The 27130-nt window shown below is 46.2% G+C and overlaps 1 protein-coding gene across 2 annotated transcripts in view; it reads right to left on the bottom strand.

The window, feature by feature from the left end:
- The window catches only part of LOC119382959 (alpha-L-iduronidase), a 138061-nt gene that overhangs the window by 94107 nt on the left and 16824 nt on the right, over positions 1–27130 (bottom strand). For both annotated transcript variants that reach the window (XM_049411859.1, XM_049411858.1), the window contains 5 exons: positions 26704–26879; positions 23993–24093; positions 23052–23130; positions 16532–16809; positions 8992–9095 (listed from right to left, as the gene is read on the bottom strand). In XM_049411859.1, coding sequence (XP_049267816.1) covers positions 8992–9095; positions 16532–16809; positions 23052–23130; positions 23993–24093; positions 26704–26879 — 738 coding nt within the window. The remainder of the gene's footprint in view (positions 1–8991; positions 9096–16531; positions 16810–23051; positions 23131–23992; positions 24094–26703; positions 26880–27130) is intronic.

The following is a 27130-nucleotide window of genomic DNA, read 5'->3' as shown; positions in this document are numbered from 1 at the left end:
GTATGAGGCTTTCTGAACAACGTTTCGTCGCGTGTAAATGAAATTTTAGGTGGGAATCTGTGACAACTCCCAGGAATTTGTGTTATTCGCATGCTATGAACATTGTTATAGATTATGTCATTATGCACTAAGATTTTCCGTCTTTCAGAGTGAAAAGTATGAATACAGTCTTTGTACGATTGAGTTTGACGGCATTAGTTGTGCACCAGCGAATGAAGGTTGCAAAGTTCAGCATAACTTTTTAATTAACGAACTTTCGTTCCTGTCTGATATCAGTCGCTTAGTGTTATCTGCATAAAGTATCGCAGTAGCATGAATCAGCTGTGATGTAAATCATTCACGAACACGAGGAAAAAGTAATGGTCCAAGTATGGAACCCTGTGGCACCCCGATATAACTAATTTAGCAGATGACTGACCGCCCCACATGAACATGTGTCTATCTTTAGGTAGCTGTTGATGAGTGCTAGAGGTGCTCCAGTGATTCCATATCGTTCAAGTTTACGTTTGAGGATATCGTGATTGAGAGAGTGAAACGTCTTTGCGAAGTCAATAAAGAGTCCTGCTACCAATAAACCGCAATCGATCGCCTTCCTAATACTGTCAACAAACGTTGAAATTGCTGTTGTCGTCGAGCAATTTCTCCTGAAGCCTAACTGGTGAGGTGAAAGAATTTTGAATTAATCCAAGTAACTTGTTATCCGAGTGCAAATTAATTTTTCTGGGAATTTACTCAAAAATGGATGCACCGAGATCGGCCTATAGTTTTTCCACCCTCTTTTTTCCCTTTGATTTGTACAACGTAGAAATTTTAGCAGTTTTCATCTTAGTGGGGAATACACCGGTTGTAAATATGGTATTCACTATATGTGTTAGCACTGGTGAAATAAAGTTTATAACAAGTTTGGCAGAGTAGGCTGGTATATTATCGATACAAGAAGCGGTGTTGCGTAATGCAGAAATAACCGAAGCTACTTCTGTTTCATCTGTGGGATAAAGAAAAAATCAGGATTCCGAACGAGGAATGTACGACGCATCAAACCTTGTTTCTGTCGTTTTCAAGTGTGAAGAAAATTAATTGCTAAATGCTTCGCTGATATCGTGTAGCGAACTATACGAGACGTTGTTAAAAATTATTTTTTTCAGGTAACACTGCCTTCTTTTCCCTGCCGATATTCAAACGTTGCCAGTTCTTCCTGGAATCATTTGCATTGCGAGCAATTTGGTTGCTGAAGTACTCTTTCTTTGCAGCATAAAGGTTTCCATTCATATGTACGAGTATGTAGTGTATCGTTTCCTCAATGAAGCGTTAAATGGCTGTTTCTTTAGTTTTCTGTACATATTATACTTTTTTTTTGTGCGTAAAAGGGAATATGTATCCATGGGTAGACTTTACTTCTTCACATTATATCCTAATTATTACAAATAAATCTCTATACTTTCCTTGGCATTATTGTCTGTTAGTTCTTAATATATGTGTCTAACAAAGAAAAACGAGCCCTTGAAAGTCATTTCTTTCCTCCATGGTCTCTAGGCACTTTATATTTTGATGTTACATAAAAAGATGTAGAAGCGGTACCTACGGCCTCGTATAGTTCAGAAACCTATCATAGCTGTCATTGGGGCATAGCAACTCTAGTACAGGCGTCCAATATACGAAACGTACAGCATTTACAAATAGCGAGTCAATGAAGTCTTAAGAAAGCACTCTGCTTCCGTTTGAAACGTTGGAAAGAACAAAAGCAACAGGATAATGATCCGTAATAGCTGCATCTAATACGAAAAGAAGTAAAAAGTGAATATCGATAATATGTCATCAATGATGGGCTGCTATGATCAGTGACTCGGTGGGAGTATCAACAAGAAAAATCCGTACTTGTAAGACATGTTACATACTCGAGGCAAGTTGGAGAGTTTATATTTGAAAGATCAATGTTGAAATCCCATTATTATCACAGCAGCATTCTCATTCAAAAAGACTGAAAATATTATCGAGATCTTCGCAAAAGTCATCGTAACGCTGATGGTTATCTATACACAATACCGACGATAAGATTCTGCGGCATTTTCATCTGTTTTTTATCAACTTCTATCCAGACAGATTCACAACATATAGTGTTAAATTTCACGTCACATCGCCGCTAAGTGATGCCTTCTTCTATTACAATGCTGTTCCACCATGAACAATTCAGATAAGTTTTCTGTGCGGCATTTGGCTTCAATGTTGCAGCCTGGTATGTTATAAGACTGCCCTCATTGGCCGATAACTACGTTTCAGATATACCAATAAATGTACATTTACGCTTAAACGGGCCAGAAAGTTGTGAAATTCGTCGGCATTTTTTCTTAAACTGCGAGCATTAAAATGTACTCCGAGAAGTTTATCTTGTGAAGCAGTAGCGTCATTCACAGCATCAGTGAACAAGTCATGAAATGTCCTGGAATTCCAACTAAATGTTAAGCCCAAGTCAGCCTCGCAAGTGAGGCGCACGACTGGGCTATCAGTGCTTCTTCTTGCTTTGATATGCCCTTGGTCCGTCCATACGAACAACCACTTTTTTTCCTTTTTCAACTTTAGAGCTTCGGCCAAAAGTTTCTTGTTGTCACGAGTTAGGCGATCATGCTGTACACTGGCCTTTTGTTGACGGAGGAAAAGCTAGTGATTCCGTTGAAAGGCGTGCCTTTTTTGATCTTCGGTGGAAGTCATTTCGTAGATTTCGCGAGACAAAACGAACAATCAAATTTTTCTCACTTGTGTGCGAACACCAGACACACGGTGGCAAGTGTCGATATCACTTAATGCAACAGCACACCCCACTTTCTTCACTATTTTTTGGACAATTGCGGCACAGTTCTCGTTCTGAGTGACAGGGATTTCTTTAATTCAACGTTATTTGCCTATGTCTATTCGTGTTTGACCATTTGACGTGGATGCACCCAGTGTTGACGCTTAGTGGCATGCCTCCATCGCGACGACTAACGCCCATGATCATGAATAAACCGTTGTGGTAGCTGAAGTTGTGAACATATATTTGGACCAAGCGAATCATGAATCCGCGTAGAGATGCCATCAACAAGCTCATAATCAACACTGGTACCCGATATGCACTTCTTCAAAATGTCGTCGATTAAGGAGAGAAACGGAAACGGTGTGCGCTTTCTAGTAATGGTAACCGCCGCCTGTGCTCATGCATACACTACCACACTGCGCTTCAGCAATACGGTAGGCAGGACGTTCGTAGCTCGAGCCGCAAACGCGTGCATCCCGCTGTCTCGCTGCACCAAGGCACGACATTCGCCCGTCGAAATCGTGTCCATTCATGCAACGCGTATTGAAGCAGTTTTGTTAGTCGATGCTCTCGCAATCCAAGCAGTCGGCGGCGGAGAAATCCCGTTGGGTGCATGTGGAAGCTGTACTACTCCGATGAGCCGGCGCACGCTAACACGAAACAAAAGGGCAAAGGACGTAACTGCGTCTAGGGTGCCTCGGCGACGCCAGCGCGGCCAGTGTCCCTCGCTGGTATCGAGGACGCTTTAACCATGACCTCCGATATCGCACGCGATCTCGGAGTAAGCGCTGGTAAGTGTCGATCGTGACGTATTACTTCTTCCCAGCTCTCACAGACGGCGGCACCGACCCGCATCCGCCCCGTCCCTACCCTACACCGCCAACATGAGAGCACACAGCCGTGCGAGAGAGAATGTGTGAAGGATATTCGTTGAAGTTTGAGCATCGGGCGTTCACCGTCGCGCGGCCGCAAGGTCGTGGGTCGATTCCCAGCGGCGGATATTTCTCAGTGGTTTTTCTTTCTCACCTGTTCTTGATTTTTTTTCTTTCTTACCGTTAGCGTCCATTTTATCACGGTCATATCCGTAACGGAAGTACTTCGGTGGACCCCGGCATAAAACACTTTTGTGTTTAAAAAAAACATATGTCAGATATGAAAAAGGCCTCCTTTAAAAGGGCAACCTTAGCTGTAATTTTGTCCGCCCCGTTCCGACTTAAGCCCTTGCGGGACTAAATTTCGTGACTGCAGCCCGCAAGTTGAGGTGAGTTTTATACGCCTGCTCTAGGTTGTTGTGGTAAGCGTTTTTCGTAAAGAATCCCTAGTTCGTCGGGTAGTGCAATGCGCTGAGAGTGAAGGCAGATGGTAACGAAAATACGTCAACCATTTACATACATACATACATACATACATACATACATACATACATACATACATACATACATACATACACACACACATACACAAAGACATACATACATACATACATACATACATACATACATACATACATACATACATACATACATACATACATACATATGTAGAAGTGTAGATAGCTGGGCCAGTTGGTATGGATCCATGGGAGTAAACAGCGCAAAAATCAAGACGACGCACACAGGAAGAAAAGAGGCCAATGATTCTTTGCGCATGCACCGTTTCGGCGGTGCGATGTTTATATGTTTTCCCATGATTAATGAAGCTCAGTTGAAAGTCAGCGCCTGTTCGTGTCTTTTCTTCCTGTGTGCGTCGTCTTGATTTTTGCGCTGTTTACTCCCATGGATACATATGTACTTTGGCTTCCTTCAGCTCCGATACCTTATAGTAATTATCTGACATCAGTATGGGCCCCATTCTAGGCACGATGGAAGGTCGACGTTCGCCGCGGCAGCTACAGTGTTCCGGATCCGAGCCCGAGGTCGCACGAGCGATTCCAGGTCGCGGCAGCCACATTTAGAATGGAATGAAGAACACCTCACGTACCTTGATAGCTCCCCATTAAAGAAATCCAGATATACGTAGATAAATTATAGACCATGCCTTACGTCACAGTGTCCGTAACTAAACCAAAATAATAAATATACAATTAGTAGGCCAGTGACAATTTCGCCAAGTACTTCTCTCTTCAAGCAACATATTTGTGCAATGCACGCGTAATGCGGAGGTTGTGGATTCGGCTTTCACCGGCAGAAAATTCTTTTTGTCCCCTTTTATTTTATTTCAGTTCATCATTATGTATTTCTACCTTTTACCTCCTCCTGTCTCCTTCCCACGTCGACGAAGTCCAGTTGACCTGCCTAACCCTCCTTTACCACCCCCCTCCCTATTTTTCTGTTTTCATTAGTACACTCCAGCTAAAGGCTATAAATAAGTAAAATAAGCCCACGCTTACTTGCCTTCATTATCTGTAGGCTTCATGCGGCTGTGGCTAACAAAAATTGGTTCGCATAGCATACATATAGCCGTTGAAGGACTAAGGGATCCGATGACATGGGACTAATGGACCCATGGCATCGTAGAGACAAATACATCACCACAACACATTAAACACTTTACGAAACCTTTTCGCTGTCTTTATTTCGAGAACGCGTGTTTCCACTATGGAAAAGAAGTAATTCGATTACATATTTCCAACAAATGCCAAACTCCTACCCTCTAAAAATTTAATTGGCATGTTAGAAGACCACCTCTTACAATTAGAAATTAATAATGTCATTGCAACGGATACATCTGTGAGTGATAAGAAAGCAGGTGTGGGTTTTTTTTTCTCTCTAACATTATGCTGGTCATATTCATTACGCCTGCCAGATTATACATCCATATTTTAAGCGAAGTTAACGGCAATTATTTTAGCTCTTCGAAAACTTCCAGCAAATCATTCGACAGCTGTTATAGTGATTGATTCGTTATTCGTGTGTGCATCTCTGACTTCATCTTCGGAGTCAGCTATTATTCAAATCATTAATGCCTGGAAACATTCGTCTAGCGCGATTGCTACGGGTGCCAGGTGATCGTGGTATATTTGTAAACGAGATGGCTGACTCACTCGCGCGAATATCCCTTGATGTTTCAATTTCGTCAGTTACGCCTCTTGCAGCTTATGTTACAGCGGCGAGGTTTAGAAAATGTTCTCTTCTTGAAGATTCACCAGAGGTTAAAATACCGAATACAGAATTTTCGCGATTGCATTTCGCATGGTGTAATACATGGTGTCCCATGCGTAAATTGGATAATAATTATTATTGGCGTTCAACGTCCCAAAACCACGATATGATTATGAGGGACGCCGTAGTGAAGGGCTCCGGAAATTTAGACTACCTGGGGTTCTTTAACGTGCACCTAAATCTAAGCACACGGGCCTCAAGCATTTTCGCCTAGCGTAAATTGGAAGTATACATCACAAAATTACGATGCCGTATTCCACCGCTTAACTTTTATTTATATAGGCCTGCTCTGGTGCCATCCCATTTATGCTCCAGCTGTAACGAACCTGAACACATCCACCATTTTCTACTAAGCTGCCGCCGTTTCAAAAATCAATGAAAATAGTACTACGAAATTTCATTTAAAAAATTAGGAATTCCGCTAAGTGCTCTAAATATTATTTTCTTTGGGGCTGCTTCATCGGAATATAGTAACAGGAACGTCTGCGGGGCCCTCTGGGTTTCTGGGTGACACGATTCCTGGTTGACACAACGAGATTACCTTGTTAATTCACTGATCAGCATTAATGCTCCGGTACTTTAGAAAACCAAAAAGTTTTTTAGTCATGTATTAGGAATTATTATCTTTTAATTCATAATTTTTTATTTTTTTATTTGTTGCGTGTCACTAAAATTACGACATTCTATTTTTTTTTAATTGATTTCACTTTTCCCTGCCTTTGATTTAATGTTTTTATTACATTAACCGCCAGCATCTTGGCCGATCCCCATAGTGGGTAGGGGTCAGTATTAAGGAACAAGCAAGCAAGTAAGAAGACAAAGACACAAAAGCTCAGGTCGCCATTTTGAAGCTGCAGCCGTTCCAGTCGGTCAAGGAGATCGCCAGATTGAAATGCATGCATAATTCGCACGCAATCAATACAGGTAGAAGCCGACAACATCACGACCAGAGGATCCGCAGTGCCTGAACCTCGGTGAATGGAAAGACGTGTCGGAGTTGCGGACCTGCTGTACAGACGCACCAAGAGCGACAACGTCCGGTGTGCATTCGTGTGAAACCGGGAGAGTCTGGAGCCGGGAGAGACTGGGACCTGCTATGCATCCACCGGTCCAGAAGCTCCAAGCACTACCTAAGCGTATTAGGCAGCGAGGGCGTGATTTATCAGCGCACCACCAACGCACTGACGCAGTGCAAATATCTAGAAGAATCCCGTTGGCGGCGTTCACTGCAGGTGACGGCAACCAGCAGGTGCAGCTATGGGTACTGTTTCTAAAGACGGCTGAGAGGTACCTGTCACTGCATCATCAACGATGCGAGTCAGGGAACCGCCAAAGTGTTGACGCACTGGCCAGCATGCTGGACACTCCGAAGCTATTCGAGCGCGACGGTTCATGAAGTCAAACGTTGCTGCCGCCCTTATAGCAGGTCATATTCACGGCTACATCCGCAGCGACTTCTACCAACCTGCAGCTTTTTTTGAGCTCCTCTCCGCCCGAATGCCGAAATGACGTCACTGGTGGCTGTTTACTACCTTCAAACCGCGGTTATCCTTCGTGGCGTACAAAATCTCCAGGATTCGCTGCACTTTTGTGCAGCGCACCTACGCTTACATTAGCACCACCTGGAACCCGGTCATTGCCTACTGAGTCGACAGCGCGACTGCTTTGCTGCTACACACCTGCAACTTCCGCCTTTCCTGCTGCTGACATCAGGTCATTTTACCTTTTTGACAGCAGTTGCGTGGGAATCGCGTTGGTCGGCGAGGCAGCATTTTCCCGCCTCCAGGATCACGTAGAGGCGGCGCAAGTGAACGGTGACCCGGTGGAGGTATTTTTGGACCAAAAGTTTGAGCAGCTGTGGTACTTCTGGACCAGGAGCTCGACCAGCGATCGTACTTCTGGACCAGGCGCTCGGCCAGCGGTTGTACTTCTGAACCAGGCGCTCGTCCAGCGGTCGTACTTCTGGACCAGGAGCTCGACCACCGATCGTACTTCTGGACCAGGCGCTCGGCCAGCGGTCGTACTTTTGGACCAGGCACTCGGCCAGCGGTTGTACTTCTGGACAAGGCGCTCGGCCAGCGGTCGTACTTCTAAACCATGCGTTTGGCGAGTTAGTCGTGCATCTGCAGCTCGTCCTGAGATTCGACCTTTGAAACCGGCGGCTTCAGCATAGCCATATTTTCTTCCAGTGCTGCCAAGCAGCTGTAGCCATGCTCCTAATTGCGCCACCGCTCTCATGAAAAGCATCAAGATTTTCATTTGGTCGCGAGGAGCATGCCACACAATTAAATCATTTAGTTTCTTGAAATCATTTACGGTGTCGCGGCTGCACGACCTTGACAGTTTTCGCAACCTGCTGCTTCCAGTTCTCCTTCACCAGGCTGGTGGGGACGACGGTCTCGTTGTCCCGTATATTGCCAATGAGGTTTGTGCGCACTCTATGAAGGCTTCGTCGTCGACGTATAGCAGTTCATTTCATTCAGTAGGCCCAAGGACAATTTGGCTTACCAGAACGCCCTTTTTACTAATGAAAATAAAAAGTAAACTGATGCTCCATTCCGTCTCGCCTGAATTTTGAATGACAAAGGGCAGTTTCACGTTTCCAGTTCTTCATCGGCGCCCACACTTATCTTCGCGTACGAACCCCTCAATTTCAGCCCAAGCCTCATTTTGACTCATTCGGACCAAATGTAGTGTTAGGAAACAAGAAAAAAAAACGCGGAGGGACCCGTATAGAAGGGACGCGACCATCGGCGTGTGTGTGTGTGTGTGTGTGTGTGTGTGTGTGTGTGTGTGTGTGTGTGTGTGTGTGTGTGTGTGTGTGTGTGTGTGTGTGTGTGTGTGTGTGTGTGTGTGTGTGTGTGTGTGTGTGTGTGTGTGTGTGTGTGTGTGTGTGTGTGTGTGTGTGTGTGTGTGTGTGTGTGTGTGTGTGTGTGAGAGAGAGAGAGAGAGAGAGAGAACGTACATGTCTATAGCACATCTGCTATGGGAACAAGCACATCGGGCGTGCTGGGAGACGCAAAAGTGCGCCGCAACACTCACCAGTGCTCCAGTCCAACTGCGCGCGCACAGAGACCTTGGCTTCGATGCCTGGCTCCCACGTGGACTCGTTGCTGTAGTACAACAGCGCCGACAGCGAGTGAGACCTGCAAAGGTCGAGGTGAATCACTACTCAGTGCGAGTGGGCTGCACACATTGTTTCAGCGAATACCTAATTTTACTGTGTGTAGGGCACTCGACTCCGGCCTCGAGAATGACGTTGACAACTTGTGGTTCTTTAACATGCAGCTGCATTGTGCCCCATCATAATGCCGCTGCCAGGAATGGAATTTACAGCCCTATAATTCGCAGCGAAGTGTCACTGAGCCACTGCATACGAATATACGAAGTGCGCAATGACCACATGGTAAATATATATCTCGGGAGCTAGGGGGGGCGGGGGGGGGGGGGGAGTAAACATTATTGAAACCAAGTGAGAGTGGGAATGGGGAGCCAGGTGTCCTCTACACAACACTAAATAAACTGACATCTAGTGAAGTAAATGTAAACGCTTAAAGTAATGTTTGCCATATGGCAGCTCTCGGAAATTTCGTAAGCTATGGCAATGATTGCTGAGCGCTTGAATAAAACTGTGAGTTTAGTTTAACACGAATTTATTGTCGTTAACGACCATAAAGATTGCGCAAGGCTCATTTGGTTCTACTTAATTAACCAAAACGCTTATTTAATTAAGCTTTATGTAACACGTTAACATCGTAAAGTTAAAGCGAAATTGTCGCTTTGTCAATATAGCTTAAAGGGACACTAAAGGCAAATATTAAGTCGACGTCGATTGTTGAAATAGCGGTCCAGAAACCTCGTAGTGCTACTTTTGTGCCAAGTAAGTACTTATTTTGAAATAAAATCACGTTTTAGTGGTTCGCATCGCGTTAGCGCACTTCAAGTCACCCACCTGAAAGCGGTCTTTCTGACGTCACTGTTGCCGTGCCCAACGTTGCCCGCCGGCGGCGTGCACGCCGGCGGGCAACGTTGCACCATTGCACCATTCGGGCATCCGGCAACATCACATGCATGCGGCATTTCGTCGAACTTTCTGTCAGAGCGACTTTCACGAGCACGAGCGTGCAAAACACACGCGGCAGTACGCGATACCGAAACTACCACCGAGACGCGACCGCGTGAGCGAAGCCGGGCGCCGGGCGAAGCGCACGCAGTTTGGCGAAAACGGAACCTTTGAACCACGCGTGCCGTTCCCCATGGCAACGCCAAAGAGGTTCTTTTTTCCATGAATCAAACAGAAACGAACAAGCAGCATTTTATTACGTCTCTTGATGCACGGAAGGTTATTTTTTTATTGCAGCTAGTTTGATTACTAGTGATTAATTGTAGTCGGACGCTCTCACGTCATCGGGACCATTTCCAAAATGTCCCACTCGTGGCGCACGTCGTGTGATACATTTAGCTTAATTTCTCGGTAAGTAGGGCACTGCTGTGTAATATGGCCGTTTTAGACGTTGTCAAACATTGAGCTTTCACTTTGACATAAATTGTTATTTGCCTTTAGTGTCCCTTTATGCCACAATCGAAGATAAAAATTAAGGGTGCTCAAAGAAATCTACAAAGTTCCCAGAACCAACGTGCAGCAAATGTTTTTTCGTTTGTCAACTTCTTTTCAAGGTGACGTCCTTTATTGAGGCGAACACAGATTTAGTGTTTTAGATGCCATCCTAAAATACCGCAGGATTTTATTTTTCTGTGGTCTAATTGGACAATTTCTAGTTGCGATTAGCTATTTCTAATTAATGAATCTGCGACTCCATATTTTGATTTTAAAAAAACTTCAGGGTGCTACTGAAAAGGTAAAAAAAAAAAGTTTTTTTGCGACAGGCTATATTTACCGTAAGTGTTTTTCTCCGCGATCAAAAAGTATCCAACAGGAAAGAAAAAAAAACCTCGCAGCAATCTAGCGCACCGCAGCAAGAGGGCCGCAAAGTGCTAACGCCACAAACAGTTGAACCTTATGTGCCTTCAATGGTGCTGCAAAACTCCGGCCCCTGACAATTATAATCCATAATGTTGTTGGTGAAATTAAAAACGGAGTTTATCCTGCAAAAGCAGCACGGAGAAAATAGTTAACGCCAGGTTAAGCAGATAAGCTCAACTAGTTGCATAAATGCTGTGCATCAACCGTAAATTCGCGGTCGCGTGTTTGGCACGTGAGCTGTTTTCCTTGGGAACATATACTTAGTAAGTCGGTGCTGTTGTGTATAGTGTATAACTCCACACTGCACTGCAACCGTACTGCGGGAACAAAAATGGTCGCGCATTCGTCGATCCAGCGGTGCTCGAAGCACGAGCGGGCTTCACGCCTCTGCTGGAGACGCGCAAGCGCCGTCGCCTGTCGGAGACACGCGACTCCTTTGGCGCCCCCGCTTGCCGCCTGATCGATCCGCACCTCCACGGACAACGCTCGTTCCTGCATGGCCGCACCAGCACGCGTCGCGCGAGACCCTTTCTCCCTAACGCGGAAAGGGAAAGGGGAACCTCGGTACCCGTTCGCGCGGGGAAGAAAGGGCGCCTAGGGAGAAGCGACGCCTGGGTAAGCGAGGGGCTGCCCGCACGACCTCCCTTTTCCCCTCCTCGGCTGGCAGTGCACGGGAGGTCGGAAAAGCGGGCATGCATACCAAATTTAAGCGGATCACAATATAAACACCCGCAAGCGAGGCGGTTCGCTCACCCCCCTCACTTCACTGTGAAATATGAAGAGAATAATTGACGAGAACGGTGGGAAGGCTGGCCCCCTCGGAAATCGGCACCGCTTGTGGATCACAACCGTCCCGGCCCGCGGCCGACGTTCATCTATCGCTGCCTCCTCATCGCGCCGCATCCCCTTCGCCCCTCTTAACCGGCGTGCCCCTTCTCGTGAGCGGGAAACCGAAAAAGATAGCGAGAAAGTAAACCGGGTAAAAACTGCGTAGAAAATGGTCTGCAAAGGGCTTGTCGACTGACGGGAATAAAAGGGAGCTGCTAAGAGCAGACCTGTCTGCCACCAAATGAATTCGCCATCAATTACACGCTTCACACGCACCGGCGATATCACGTGGGCGAGAGAACGTTTAGGCAGTTCCTTCTCCATCTTGTTCTTCTTCACCAGGGCAAGAAAACAGAAGGAGAAAAGAAAAAGGGGTGGGGGGTTGGTTTCTGGTCTCGTAAAGCACCACTGAATACCGCGGAAAACAAGAATAGAACCAAACATGATAATTGCGGAAATTTGCATGCTGTGAGTCATTTTACTCGCGGGAAATAAGTAATCGCGCGACTTTACAACGCTCTCAGCTTCAAACTTGGGATCTAAATCATGTCGGTCATGCACATCGACGTCAAATGCATTCGCGCTTACCTCTACATTCACGTCATTCAAATTCTGACTTCTTAGGAAGATTTGGGCATATAAGGACGACCGTTCCTGCAAGTTCAGATCTCAGTAGGACTATATGAGACCACTGTACAGACACTGAACATTAGCCAAATATTTTAAGGAACTTGTTATTTCTATTTCCGTTTGTTTGTTGGCCTGGTTTGTCCGCATAGCCCCACTTGCAGGGACGATGCGAAATCGTCAAGAGGAGTTGAAAAAACGTGATGACTTTGTCAAACGTCGCTAAGCTACGGCGCACATAAGTGGGCCCATCGCCTAGCCGGGGCGTATTCACTAGTTTGTTTTCTGCGAAGGCGCCAGATTCCTCCGCCCTGCCCTCACTTTTGAAGGCGGTCAATGTCGACAGTATACTGGCAAATCCAACAAATGAGGCGAAGTTTTAATTCAGCCTAATAGTCGCGTAATCAATGTAACTAATGGAATTTCATTGCGTGTCCGCTGCCTCTGTAGTAAAGATGCAGATAACCTACGCGCAGTAGGTTATCTGCGTTGCGATAACCTGCCGCGCGTCGCCTGCGCCATGCTTTTGTGCATTGCGTGTCGGTATTGCGGAGGAGGCTACCCCTGAGTATGTCTCATCAAAGCACGTTTACACCAGGCCGCCAGACTTACAGCAGTGGATTTATGGTCCGCACCACAGCTCCCTACCGGACTTTATGAATGAAACACAGCTGCACAATTATGTGTAAAGTGTATGCATGACGTAGGGCAAACAAACGAAAGAAAGGAAAAATGTTTCAGCTTATCCGCTTCATATGCATGCTTACCGGGGGAAACGAGGGGGGGGGGGGGGCAGGGGAGTCAAGATGGCACTTGCCCCTCCCTCCCCCCCCCCCTCCCTTGTGTTAAAAGCAGAGGGCACCCCACCTCCCGCCCATTTGTGAAAGCGTGCCTTATCGGCTGAACATTCGAGTGCAGTAGCGAATCTGGTGAAGTCTGGTCTGATCGGGAAAAATTTCCCCAGAAAATAATGCAGGCACGAACGAAAGTGCAAAAAAATATAAGAGAATATATTTTAAAACAGACTGCGATAGTGCAGGTGTCCTCACGATTCAACGAAGCTTGAGGCAGTGCCTTTATCTGGAATCTCTTTGAAACCAAACGACCGAAATATTATCCCGATCTACGTCGCACTGTAGTTAGCTTATTAAGGCCCTATATGTCTCATGAGTCAAGAGGCTTTGCGAGATTTGGCCAGACCTGACCACACAACGCAAATGATTAAAATGAAACTAAGTAATTAAGGTCGGTCAAAAGTCACGTGATGCTGAAGTGAACGAACGTGTCCGTCGGTGTACCAAACTTCACGTGACCCCGATGTCACATGACACCACCAATGCCTCCACGAATTGTCAAAGTCTGACCTCATTTCGGTCCATTGGTCAAAGGTCGGCCAGTCGCGGAGGCACCACCGCGTGAGGCGCGGAAGGCTTCGTGGGGAGGGCGTGGGGGTGGGGGAGGGACATCATTACAGCAGACTGACAAGAAAAAGGACACGAAGAAGATGGCTTTCGTCTTCGAGTCATAAGGGACCGTGCAACTTTTTTCTTACACATAATCTGTTCAGGCTTGCTTTCGCTGATATATTTGAATTCGATTCCGGAATCTCACTGTCGGATGTTTCTGCTTTTAAGGCGATTCTCTTCGGCTTTCTTATGTCAGCATGCACGCTAAACTGCATATATCAGAATTCATGTAATTTGCGTCACTAGTGGACGTGATGTTTAAGTTGTCGTGAAAATAATGTCAGTCTGGAGATAATTTAGCTCTAGTGGCGTGAGTAGAGCAGTTTATTTGTGTATTTAAAAAATGGCCGGACTGACACACACACACACATACAACCCCACCCAAAAAAAAGAAGAGAAAAAAGAAACTCGCGTTCGTCGATACGCTATTGGGAATGACGAGCCTCGTCTTTGTTTCTGTTCAAAAGGAGTACTTTAATTTGCACAACAATTTTTTTTTTGCCTACTTAGCTTAATTGTGTCGACGCCATTCAACAGTGTCACTACTACGGTCAACTCATCTCGTCACGTGCGGCGGGTATCGAGCGGCTTCAGAAAACTGTCGCGACAGTCCAGATCGTGTCGTCCATTTCATGCGCAATCAGGTCTACCTAATTTTGGCGAATGTTTGCGATTTTCTTTTTTTTCTTTTTCCGTTGGCGCGCCATTTATTTATTTTTTTTTTGTCTGACACGCAGGTAAAGAAGATGAGTTGTAGTCCGGCAGACTTGCAAAACTTGTATGTCGTCTCTTTCCAAATGCTTTCTCACGGTATAAGTGGTACCTGTGTCACTCGATAGTGATGTAAATGTGCACATTCTCAAAGGTGAGTTTTTTTTTCTGACACGAAGCACACCTTTATAGTATATGCGCAGGCTTTGCACTTTATCATTATTCTCACTGTTATACCACGCGTTTTATTTTTTTAGCCAATATTATTATTGAGAAGGAGAAGAAATAGCATTCTGACAAAGATATTACCAAAGATACACCATCAAGCCCTCACACTAGTCTTTGGGGGCTAGCGTGGTACGGCCGGAGGCACGAAACCCAACAGTGACGGCCGGCGAAATAGTTTTGCCCGTTACCACAGTGGCGCCATCCTTGGGAAACCGGTGCCGTCACGGAGCCGCTGAATTTCGAATAGCGAGGATTCAAACACGATCGCGGGCAATTCTCCATAATTCGCTGTCACTCCGTCCAACTGGAAGGATGCTGCAGACTCCTCTATGCAAAATCGCGCCTTCGTTTATTTCTGCGAGAAGGCGTGATGGACGCTCGCTTTTGGCCTGATTCATATGTATGCGTCTTCTGTAGGACGAGCGAGAGAATACACGACTGCGGCGTCAAGATTCGAAATCTTTGGAGCTGCCACAAGACCTACTACCACCAATGAATAGTACGGGTGTACGATTATTCGAATCTTCGAACACGAATCGAATATTTTCCTTATTTGAGGCATGTTCGATTTGAAAAATGAAATTTCTGATTTCCGCGAATATTCGGACAGCTACGAATGCTACGCATTCTTATTTTCAGAGTAAAACATCGCTATATAGTACGTATCTGTTGGGTTGCGTTGCACTTCGCGGTTACTGCATGCTACGCTTCAGTGCATAGTTACCCTGCGTTCCTAGCAATTAACGATGTTTTACTGCAATCAAAAGCACAGACTAATGGGCTAGTTGGTAGTACAGAATTGACGCAGTAGCGCAAAGATAGCGGCGATAGCGCTGCGTCCAGTCTTCCCGCCGTCCACGTGGTTCTTTGCGCTTGTCCTGTGTCCTTTGATTGTGTTACTTGTCCTTCGCGCTTACAGAAACTATGGTTCTTTGCGCTACTGCGTGAATTGACTGTAATAATTGAGAAATACGCGTGCTCCGTAGCGATTTCTTTTTCAGCAAACTTTATTCCGCAGCTCTCTTATACAGCATATCTGCCGTACTTTCGCGTTCTACAAATAGATAAAATGTAATAACTGTCAAGAATGTTACCTAAACGATGTTTAGATGCTTAGAAAAAGAAAAGGAAATGTGCGAGCATCACTCGCAAAAGGAAGAGGGTATTTTTCACTTTCAGACTCGTTGTTATAGCGCGTAAGGAGTGCTCACCTGTTTAGCATGTCCAGCAGTTCATTTTTTGGCATGATACTTTATAATTAGTGCATTAACAAAAGTATCTTCAGTGTGCTGCAGCCTAATGACATGCAGTAAATTTCATTAATTTATTTTAAAAATAATGAAGGCTGTTCTTGCCTTTCGTTTTGCAACTTATTAACGACGCACACAGGGCCGAAGACGGCAAAGGGTTAGGTGGAGCGACGAAATTTAGAAATTTGGAGGCATGAACTGGAATCGCCTCCCGCAGGACAGGGTGGGTTGGAGACCATTGGGAGAGGCCTTCGTCCCGCAGTGGGCATAATCTAGGATGATGGTGAGTACGTACTCGATATTCGATTCGATGTTCGAGGGCAGTTTCTCTCTTTATTCGCACTCGATTTGTATTCGAAAATTTCAATATTCGCACACCCCTAGCAAAGCTGTGTCGGCGGAGCAGACGTTCTGATACCACTTTGACAGCCACGCCGCGCGATTGGCTAACGGCGGCCGGACGGAGAAAGCTCAGTGCTGAATCTCACCCCGATGCCGTTGCGATGACTCCCAGCTGGGGACCCTGTTCGTCCTGCTGTTGAGCCTGGACGGATGCAGAGACCTCACGGCTCGCCAGTTTTCCAAGCAGCGCCTGCACCGCGTGCACGGGCTTGCGCACGAACAGCACGTGCGGCTCGGTCAGGTTCATGCGAAAGCGCGCCAGCTGCGTGCGCTGGCTGAAGGGCTGCGGTGGGTAACTGAGGAAGCTGTTGTCGCTACTCAGCGACTCACACGAGCCGGTCTCTGTCAGATGTGACTTCACCAGCTGCAGGAGAAGAGCACCGGATGAAAACTTGCGATTGATTGATTGATTGATTGATTGATTGATTGATTGATTGATTGATTGATTGATTGATTGATTGATTGATTGATTGATTGATTGATTGATTGATTGATTGAGTGAGTGAGTGAGTGAGTGAGTGAGTGAGTGAGTGAGTGAGTGAGTGAGTGAGTGAGTGAGTGAGTGAGTGAGTGAGTGAGTGAGTGAGTGAGTGAGTGAGTGAGTGAGCGTATAGAATACGGCCGATAACAGTGCAAACTCCACTACGTGCAGTCGCCTAATACTCTGCCATCGCTGTCAACGCTTCGTCTTGAGGACGAAACACCGACATCTTTTTTTTAATAATTCGATTGCGCGTTGGTTCCATTATTTATATTGTTTTATCACAAGGAGGCACAGATGTTTTATTAGTCGAGAAGAAACACGTTCAGCAACACATACTTAAAAATTTATGCAAGAAATCATACTAATAAGCAATCTATTTACATAGAAACCACCGTGCGGGCCGTGCTGCTATGGCGTCGCGCTATGCGGAGAAAGTAGTCATGGGATCAAACCATTGCTTAGGCAGCCTCATTTTGATAGGAACTTAAGGCAAGAGCACCTGTGAACCGTGCATTGGATGCACTTTAAGGAAGCCCAGGTAGTCGAAATTTGTTCTAGTACGGCGTGCCTCACAAACGACAGAAACATAAAACTACATAATTTATTTTCAAATTAATGTGATTCTTCGTCGTCGTTATTTATTCAGAGGCGAGCACGTTGCACGGCCCGATAAGAAAGAAGCGCTGTCCCGTGTCCTCGTGCAGTGCGTGCTCGTTCATCGAATCGCCATTTTCGAGCAGCAGCGACCGTTGCAGACGGACAAAAAGATTTTTCCAATCAACTGGAATCGCACGCACTCAATACAAGTAAGAGGCAACCTTTGAATGCCCAGAGGATCCGCAGCGCCAAATCATCGGCCGATGGGAAGACGTGTCGGCGTTTGCAGAACAGATTCACAGATGCTCGAGGGACGAGAACGTTCGACACGCCTTCGTGACCAGCCGAGAGAACCTCGAGTGTGTGCACTGGGTCCTTCAACGCATCCAAGCGTCCAGAGGCACCGAGGTTACAGAAAACCACCTACAGAAATCCAGTTCGTTGAGGTCACTGGCAGTGACGGCGACAAGCAGCAACTGGTGTGGACCCTGCTATTCAATGAGGCCGAGTGGCATCTTTCTCGTCAACAAGGACCTGTGATAGCCCGTCAGCAGCGTGCTGGAGCACGGACCATCATGCTTCACGCTCCGGAGCTATCGATCCACCGAGCTAAGGATCCAACTTCTGCGGCGCTCCCAGAAAGCTGTGTGCAGGCCTTCGCCCGCAGTGACTTCCACCAACCGGCAGCTTCTTGCGAGCTTCTCGGCGCCCAGAGGCCGAAAGGGTGTCAGTGGTTGCCGTTCACTGTCACCGACGTACGGTCGCTACGGTCGCCTGTCGCTCAACATGAATGCTTCAGGATTCGTGGCGCAGAGGCTGCTAAAGCGAGGAATGGTGGCGCTTTTCCAGTGGTTGTACTTCTGGAGCAGGCGCTCCACCAACTTGGCGAACATCTGCTTCTGGCCGTGGGTCAGGGTCTGCCTAACCAGTGGCTCCAACGCAGCTATGTCTGCTTCCCCCATCTCCGACTCACCAGCCACGCAGGCCTCTGCTGGAGCGTCCTGGACATTGTGGAAGTTGCGCCGCCGCTTGTTGTGAAGATCTCCGAATTCTGCTTTGGCAATGGGGCACCTCGCGGCTGGTGGCAAAAGGAAACGGTCCAGTTTCTCGGATGTCACTGCGGTGTCCAGCCCTCCAGCATGTTCAGGGGTCTTGGCATCATCTGCTTGGGAATCGCGTTGGTCGGAGCTGCAGCAGTTGCCCGCCTCCGGGATGACGGAGATAGCGACCTGCCGTGGCCCTACCAGAGGTTGTACTTCTGGACCAAGCGCTCGGCCAGCTGGTCGAACATCTCCTGCTGTCCCTGGGTCTCGGCCTGCGCAGCCGGTGGCTGCTGCCCATCTACCTCTGCTTCCAGTGCCTCTGAGCAGTGAACAGCAGGAAGGTCTGCAGGAAGGTGCTGGATGCGCTGGACATTGCGCCACCGCTCGTTGAGGAGGGCCTCGAGCTTTTATTTGGGAGTGAGGCACTCGGCTTCATCCCGAGGAAAGAAGGAAGCGCGAAGCAGGCTTCCCTTTATTTCACCCTTCTACGTAACGCGGGGACTTGTCGGCAAGGCGTGCTTGCCTGTTATGCATGCGTAATAACGCGAATTTAACGAATAAATATAAGTTTATTCGATCGAAGTCTTTGTCTTATTTTAAAATCGAGAACGGCGGAACTATCAGCGATTACCTCCAACTTCTCCGTATGTGTACGTACCATTTAATTCGCCGTAAAAAACGTATTAGCTTGATTTGCCGATAAACTTTCATAATTTGTGAGGCATTAGTGCCTGATTTATATGTAATCTGCCTAGGTGTAATTCACGAATATTTTCCATTTCAATGTCACCCTCTGCTCCGACATTTCGTTCCCTAAATGTTTTACCTTTCCGCATGTTATTCAGTCATGAGTTACTAATTACGTTTCGTGTAAACATTTGGTGCATAGTATTTCAGGTTTCATCCTCATTAGCCTCATCAATAATAACACAAGATTTTCAGCAGAACACAAGCCACTTCAAAGAAAAAAATTCGGCAGATCCCACGCGTTGTGGGAATCGGTTTCATGCGAAGCAGTCAGAGAGTACTTATATGCTCTATTTTATGGCTTTAAGCCAAGCGTTACGAGGTGGATCGACGTGTTTTTGTAAGTGTAGTAGCTGTGTGCATATCGTGGGCTTACCAGGCACGCCGACAACACAGGCGCTTAAAATGTAATTTATGGTGCGACGTAACGTCAGCCCTCACGTTAGAGTATCTGTCAGTATTAACGAAACTAAGTGCACTTTATGGTGCAGTCATGTGAATATCATACGTAATTTTCGTTAATGTAATCCTATGGAATTTAATACCATCTTGATAAAAAGACAACTACATCACCACCGTTGTTACTTTTGGAACTCCGCTTGTGAACTTATGCACAAGCTGTATATCGCGCAATGATTGATTGATTGAGTGATTGATTGATTGATTGATTGATTGATTGATTGATTGATTGATTGATTGATTGATTGATTGATTGATTGATTGAGTGAGTGAGTGAGTGAGTGAGTGAGTGAGTGAGTGAGTGAGTGAGTGAGTGAGTGAGTGAGTGAGTGAGTGAGTGAGTGAGTGAGTGAGTGAGTGAGTGAGTGAGTGAGTGAGTGATTTGAATGGGATCACGGCAGCATGATCCGGGCGACAAAGGTGTGTGCTAGCCATGCCGCAGCGCTTTTTATTAAGGCGAAAGCCTTAGATGCCTCGTCACACGTGAAAATTGATCGTCCGTGTCGGCGTCCCGCGTCGGCGGCGTCAACACGAGTGATGGATGGATGAAAGAACTTTATTGTTTGTCCGGCAGATTAACGCAAAAATCATTATGACTTGATGACGACACAGATCGCAAAATTTTGTGCCGTGACATAACATGACCTTACATGATGACGTCATCACTCAACATCCTCGCTTGGTCAATGGTGGGCCGATCACGGAGGCAGTGCAAAAACAGCCGAGGTGCAGAAAGTTTCGGAAGGGCGGGGAAGGATCAGTGCATCGGCTGAGAAGAAAAAGACGAAGAAGATGGCTTTCGCCTTCGAGTCGCCCTCGGTGAATGCATAAGGGACCCTATTCGCAATGAGGTTGAATCATACCTGGAAAACACGGGACTAAAATGTTCCCCCAGTAAGTCCGAGTTACTCCTTTATAGACCAATCAGACGACGTCCCAAGCCCAGGGGATGGAAGCCACTCGCAGATGTCGATATCAAGCTAACCACACGTGATGGAAACCTCATTCCTAGAGTCGAGTCCATACGCATGTTGGGCATGGTTATCGAATCCAATGGATCCAATAAGCTTACGTTAGATAGGATGACAAAGAAAACGGAAATGGTCATCAGACCATTTCCGTTTGGAGGAGGCCTGAAAGAAGACAATTTACTCCGGATTTTCCATGCCTTCCTCATGAGCCACATCATCTACGTAGCGGCCATGCACACCTGGCACAAGTTCGAGAAAAAGAAGCTTAACACCCTCATTCGGAAAAGCATCAAAAGGGTGCTAGGCATTCCTATGACGGCTAGCACAGAACGCCTTTCTCAATTGGGCGTGCACAAAACGCTGGATGAAATCATCGAAGCACAAGAATCAGCCCAGCTTGCTCGACTATCCTGCTCTTTGGCAGGGAGAAGAATCTTAGCCATTCTGGGCCTCAATCCAGTGCTGGCAGAGGAGAGAAGCCATCCAATCATCGAGGAGCAAAGAGAAAATATTCTTGTCGCCCCGATCCCTCGCAATATGCATCCGCAGCACAATGAGGGAAGGCGTAGAGCAAGAGCGATTGCGATCCTGAAGAAGATCAAGGATGATCCTCAATCGGTCTGCTTCGTAGATGCGGCACAATATGGTCGCTCATCTCACTATGCCGTGGTCGCAATAGATAACAGAGGTGAAATAATCTCGTCGGCCTCCCTGACTGGGATCACTTCTTCTAAAGCGGAGCAGGTTGCTATTGCTTTGGCACTCTTGGATGATAAGAGGACGCAAATCTACTCGGATTCTAGATCGGCAGTCAGGGCGTTTGCCTCGGGCTCCATAGCGAAAGAGGCACATGACGTTCTTAAGGACCGGACCATAACTATGCACACAATCATTTGGTTCCCGGCACACCTAGGTCAAACTTTGGACTCGCTCACCAACCTCAACGACATCGCCCACTCCCAAGCGCGCGTACTAACTCTCCGCGCGGGAGGAGAAGCCTTGTCACAGAGCAGGGTTCAAGAGTTCCGAGACACTTTATTCACATTTAATGAATTCAGGAAGCATTTTTATCTGGAAAGAAGAGTATTTCCTCCACCACACAGAAAGCTCACGAGACCACAGGCGATGACCCTTAGGATGCCACAAACTAATTCTTATCCGAATCTTGCTTTCATGCACTGTCTATTCCCAAGTGATCAGCTCGCAATGCCCTGGCTGCGGTGGAACGTGCGATTTAGAGCACATGCTTTGGCGGTGCCCCTCGTTACGTGGGGATAAGGACCTCACAGAGCAGAAATGGAGCTCGGCCCTCAAGAGCTCGGAATATCAGCATCAACTTTGGGCTGTCCAGAGAGCCTGCGATGTGGCGGTTAGGCTAGGTCTAACTGTCCCCACGTGGGAGCGGCCCGCGGTGTCACCCTAAGGGGTGGCACTTCTCCGGATCTTTAAATAAAGTTCTTCGTACCGTACCGTACCGTACCGTACCTACTAAAGTGAAACAAGGCATCGGTTTATATTGATAAATTGTATCCTGAGAGCTTTAATGTTGTTAATTTCACCATCATAGGTTTATTAATAACGGATAAAATCAAGGTCAAAGTTTCATTTTTAAATTTAAATCCCTGTGCGTCACATCACGAATTTCAAGGTGTATTTTTCGTATTTTGGCAACATTTGCTCGACTAAACTTCCTGAAACTTGGCATGTTAAGTATATGGCCCCCTCAGAGAAAAATTTGCTCTATTTTAAATTATTAGGAACTACGTAGGGCCTAGCAAACGCCGTCAAAATCTATGACGTCATGGCGTTTGGTGTGGGAATTTCAATGTGGCGTCGCCTCTCGTATATTCTTTGTGCGCGTTTTCTCGCTTACCAAGCGCCTTCTCGCGACAAGCGTGGTGATTTTGGAATTTTGAAAAAAGTAATTTACTAATATGAGAAAAAATCGTTTTTCTCTTTAGTGTGCCTTTAAACGAATGAACTGCAAGCCTTTTTTTTCTGTAAGGCAGAAGTGCGTTGCAAGAAAAGCTGCTATTACGAAAATGCAAAAGCTTTGCATTTTTAGAATGCTAAACCTGCGAGAAGTAAATGGCAAAAGCTTAAAATGTAGAGCCACAACTAATTAAGGAATGGACCGATGGAAGATGAAAAGAAAATGCACGATGCAAACAGAAAAACACAGCTTCGAGTAGCGCGCGACGTAATATAGCGCTGTAGAGATTGAAACACTTCTTTCAGACACTATTCTGTTTCTGCTTCGAGCGCTAATTATGACCTAAGCCGTGCAAATAATAACGGTACTCACTCGAGCCAGCATTGCCGCGTACGTGGCGTCAGCGCGCCACGGGTATGGCTCCGCCCAGTTCTTGATGGGATCCGCTTCGCTGGAAATCGAGATCGCTCGAGTGTATTTTGACACGCTAGCCGCTTCCTTGTCTCTTCCTCGCTATTTCGCGCTTTGTTTAATGAAAAGAAGAGTGTGCCAGTAGGAAGACAACACGTTTCAGGAACGATGCTGCAACGGCGATATCTATACGGTACCTTTTGAGTTGATTGGTCCCTAACAAAGTGGCGCAGCCCTCTGTTGTCGATAGGCCAGACGAAATACCGTCAATATAGGCCGCAGAACGGTATAATAAAGGCCACGATTGTCGGCTTGTAGCCTGATAGACGATCTCCGCTAATAAGTTAATTATTAAAGATAGATTCAGGTTTCCAGTCGAGATATTTACCGTAATAGAAATTTTAAAAATGAAACACACAACTACTTAGCGTGTATTTTTGAGCGAGTTCGACATCTTTAATGAGCGAAAATTTCAGACCTGAATGAAAGAAGAGCTGGAGACAAATTCGGGTGACATTTAGCGCCTTCTGTGCTTCGCCCTGCCTTCGTCTTCTCTTTCTTCGGCGCCACAGTTTTGACTAGTCTTGCTTTTTTTACGTTACCACGTATGATGAAAACTTTTAGGAAATTTTAGATAAAACGTAGAAGACATAGCTTAACGGATTCTCAGCACAAGACCAACTTCACCACTCCGCGTCGACCAAAGAAAAAAAGAAACAGCGTTATATCCGCTACAGCAAATCGTTTGCCTTTAATGCACAATCGCTGACTTTGCAGCGAGGCAAATTTACGCATTCGCATTGGCTTGCGCAATCTCACGTTTTGTCCACCAGTTTCAATCTTTCAATGGCTTGCTGCGGTCTTCTAGGAGTCCGAGACATCCTAACTTTCGCGAGCCTTACTTGTTAATGCAGGGTTTCGTGCTGAGGCCAGGGCATCGTTCTCTGATGCTTGACATGGCGGCCATCTCCGCATTCACGATGTCAGCTGTGGATGCGTTTCCCTGTAATCGTCCCCGCCAAGGCCCGTCATCGAATGAGATCCCGTATTCACAAATGAAGCTCTTGTGGAAGAATATTTCTTAAGGAAAAACACCGGCCAATTTCGATGTAGACGTGCCATTAGATAATACACCTTACCTTTGCCAAAAATAACTTACGGGTGAAAAGCTTCATGAATTCACCCCCGGCAAATAAACTGACTTACGTCTCGACATTCATTCAGAAAATCGAAGCGCGCCATTCCGTTTTTAAAAATGGGCTCACTTTATCCATAAGTCATTCTTCACAGAAAAGCATGCCAGCGATGTCAGAGACATAACAGAGTTTGGAGTTCTTTTACGATCTCAACAGAGAAGCTTAAGTTAAACAGATCCTCCTTGCTTTGTTCAGCATGTTTTCTTCGTCAATAGGATGAAATTACTTTTGCGGAAATCGGCCAGGTGCGGGATGTTCAGCGAAAAGAAAAACGAAGGACGTTATCCAAGGAAGATCGTCATTACGTTTTTATGTAACTCATGCAGGTTCCGATTGTTTTTCAAGGGCTCGCTTCTTAGTTAGACACAATATTAATGAGAACCAACAGACAATAATGCCAAAGAAAGTATAGGGGATGTTATTCGTTGTAATTAGGATAAAGTGTGAAGAAAGTAAAGTGGACGAAAAGATAACTTGAAAAGATAAAGATTCGGTCCCTGCCGGCGGCAAGTTATCTTTTCGTCCACTTTACTTTCTTCACACTTTATCCTAATTACAACGAATAACATCCCCTATACTTTCTTTGGCATTATTGTCTGTTGGTTCTCATTAATATTGTGTCTAACTAAGAAGCGAGCCCTTGAAAAACAATCGTCTTTCCTTCATTCATAGCGAGGGTCTCGTTCTGGCAGACTTGATGCCTTCAGGTAGTATACGAGGGATTATTGGTCAACTGCCAGCTCGTAAAAAGATCACGTGCTACGTGACGCCAACAGGCAAAAAAAGAGTGTTCCACACTCGCCGCCATGGCTGCGACTGGCGCTGACTAACACTCCCAGGTTTGAATGCACATATACACCCCATAAAGTGGACGGGAGGATGACCGCCGCCGTAGCTCAGTGGTAGAGCATCGGACGCGTTATTCGAAGGTCGCAGGTTCGGTCCCTGCCGGCGGCAAGTTATCTTTTCGTCCACTTTACTTTCTTCACACTTTATCCTAATTACAACGAATAACATCCCCTATACTTTCTTTGGCATTATTGTCTGTTGGTTCTCATTAATATTGTGTCTAACTAAGAAGCGAGCCCTTGAAAAACAATCGTCTTTCCTTCATTCATAGCGAGGGTCTCGTTCTGGCAGACTTGATGCCTTCAGGTAGTATACGAGGGATTATTGGTCAACTGCCAGCTCGTAAAAAGATCACGTGCTACGTGACGCCAACAGGCAAAAAAAGAGTGTTCCACACTCGCCGCCATGGCTGCGACTGGCGCTGACTAACACTCCCAGGTTTGAATGCACATATACACCCCATAAAGTGGACGGGAGGATGACCGCCGCCGTAGCTCAGTGGTAGAGCATCGGACGCGTTATTCGAAGGTCGCAGGTTCGGTCCCTGCCGGCGGCAAGTTATCTTTTCGTCCACTTTACTTTCTTCACACTTTATCCTAATTACAACGAATAACATCCCCTATACTTTCTTTGGCATTATTGTCTGTTGGTTCTCATTAATATCATGCAGGTTCCGTAATTTTTGTAGTAAATAAATAAATAAACAAATAAATAAATAAATAAATAAATACTTCTGACAAAACAAAGGCTAATAGTTCTCTTTTTTTTCGGTGCAAGCTTCTGGAATGCGCGCCTGGAAAAGGAACTGTTCAGCTGAAGAAAGCTTCGTTCCACGAGGAAAAACCAAGCACGAGACTGCCGCCTTAAATATGGTCCTGGGTTCGATTGCTCAACCAGAACAAAGCGCAGCTTTCAGGAATGTTGGCAATATTGAAATTCCTTTTTCACTCCTGCAACACGCAGATATACGTGCCACATACTTCACTTTTAAATGTTGTCCCTGCTTGATCGTGTGCTTTGAGTTGAACGTTAGTCTGCCTTCGCACCACCGAGCGAGTTAGCCGACTTCCTTGGCCATATCTGGGGCTCGAATTCCGTGGGCAGTAGTTTATATTTTGTTCAGCCATGAATCTTCCCTTTTAAATTAAAAATATAGCAAATAAGCCCTAATTTACAAAACTACAGGTTTTCCCACTCAATCAAAGCGCCAGCCAAATTGTATGGCGATTGGATTAAATTGAGCGGAAAAACCTGTAGTTTTATCTTTTTTTTAGTGAATACGCTCTAGCAAAAGTTGACGCTTTCATTGGTGGCCTCTCTTTGTCTCGTAAGAATAGTTTAACACGCGTCTAGATGCATAGCAACGCCTGGCACATTAACACTGATAAAGTACAGCATGCATAAGCACAGTGTAACGCCACTTCAGCCACGAGATTTTGTTATTTTTCACCCTTGTTATTCGCTAAACTCTAGTGCTCTTCAGGCGCGTCTCCCAAAAGTGGTGTTTTCTCAGTGACCTCCGCAATTGTGCGATGGCACACGATCGCAAAAACCACGCTTCCTTGTACCTTCTGGTGCAAAGAGATGAAGTCCAGCCGAACACCGCTCTCGCAGTGTTCGAGAAGTGTCCAGGCCAGGGGCGAGCGATGACTCGGGGCGAGGTTCTCAGCCGGACCGCCCAGCCTCAGCAGAGGACTCGCGTCACTCAACCCTTCTGAGCAGGCGTCGTAGTAGTTGCACAGTCCTGAAAGGCGCATACAAGCGTAGTCTGCTGTGTATGCAGGATACACCTAGCATCGCAATGCGTGCAAGACCGCTCCCCCACCGTATTTAATGGGCTAAAGCACGTTTAAAGCGCTAAAGCACGTTTCTCCAATACTGAGCAGCTCCTCTAAGCACGATATATGCGGATTGCAGTTCATCAACCGGAGCGTGACTCCCGCGATCTTTCGCACGCCGGCGGATGGTGCGAGTCAAGCAAGACATCCAGTATTT

The sequence above is a fragment of the Rhipicephalus sanguineus genome, chromosome 1 (genome assembly GCF_013339695.2).
Source record: "Rhipicephalus sanguineus isolate Rsan-2018 chromosome 1, BIME_Rsan_1.4, whole genome shotgun sequence".
Taxonomy (NCBI): Eukaryota; Metazoa; Arthropoda; class Arachnida; order Ixodida; family Ixodidae; genus Rhipicephalus; species Rhipicephalus sanguineus.
The sequence above is the reverse complement of the archived record's forward strand: the minus strand, read 5'-3'. Positions and strand labels throughout refer to the sequence as shown.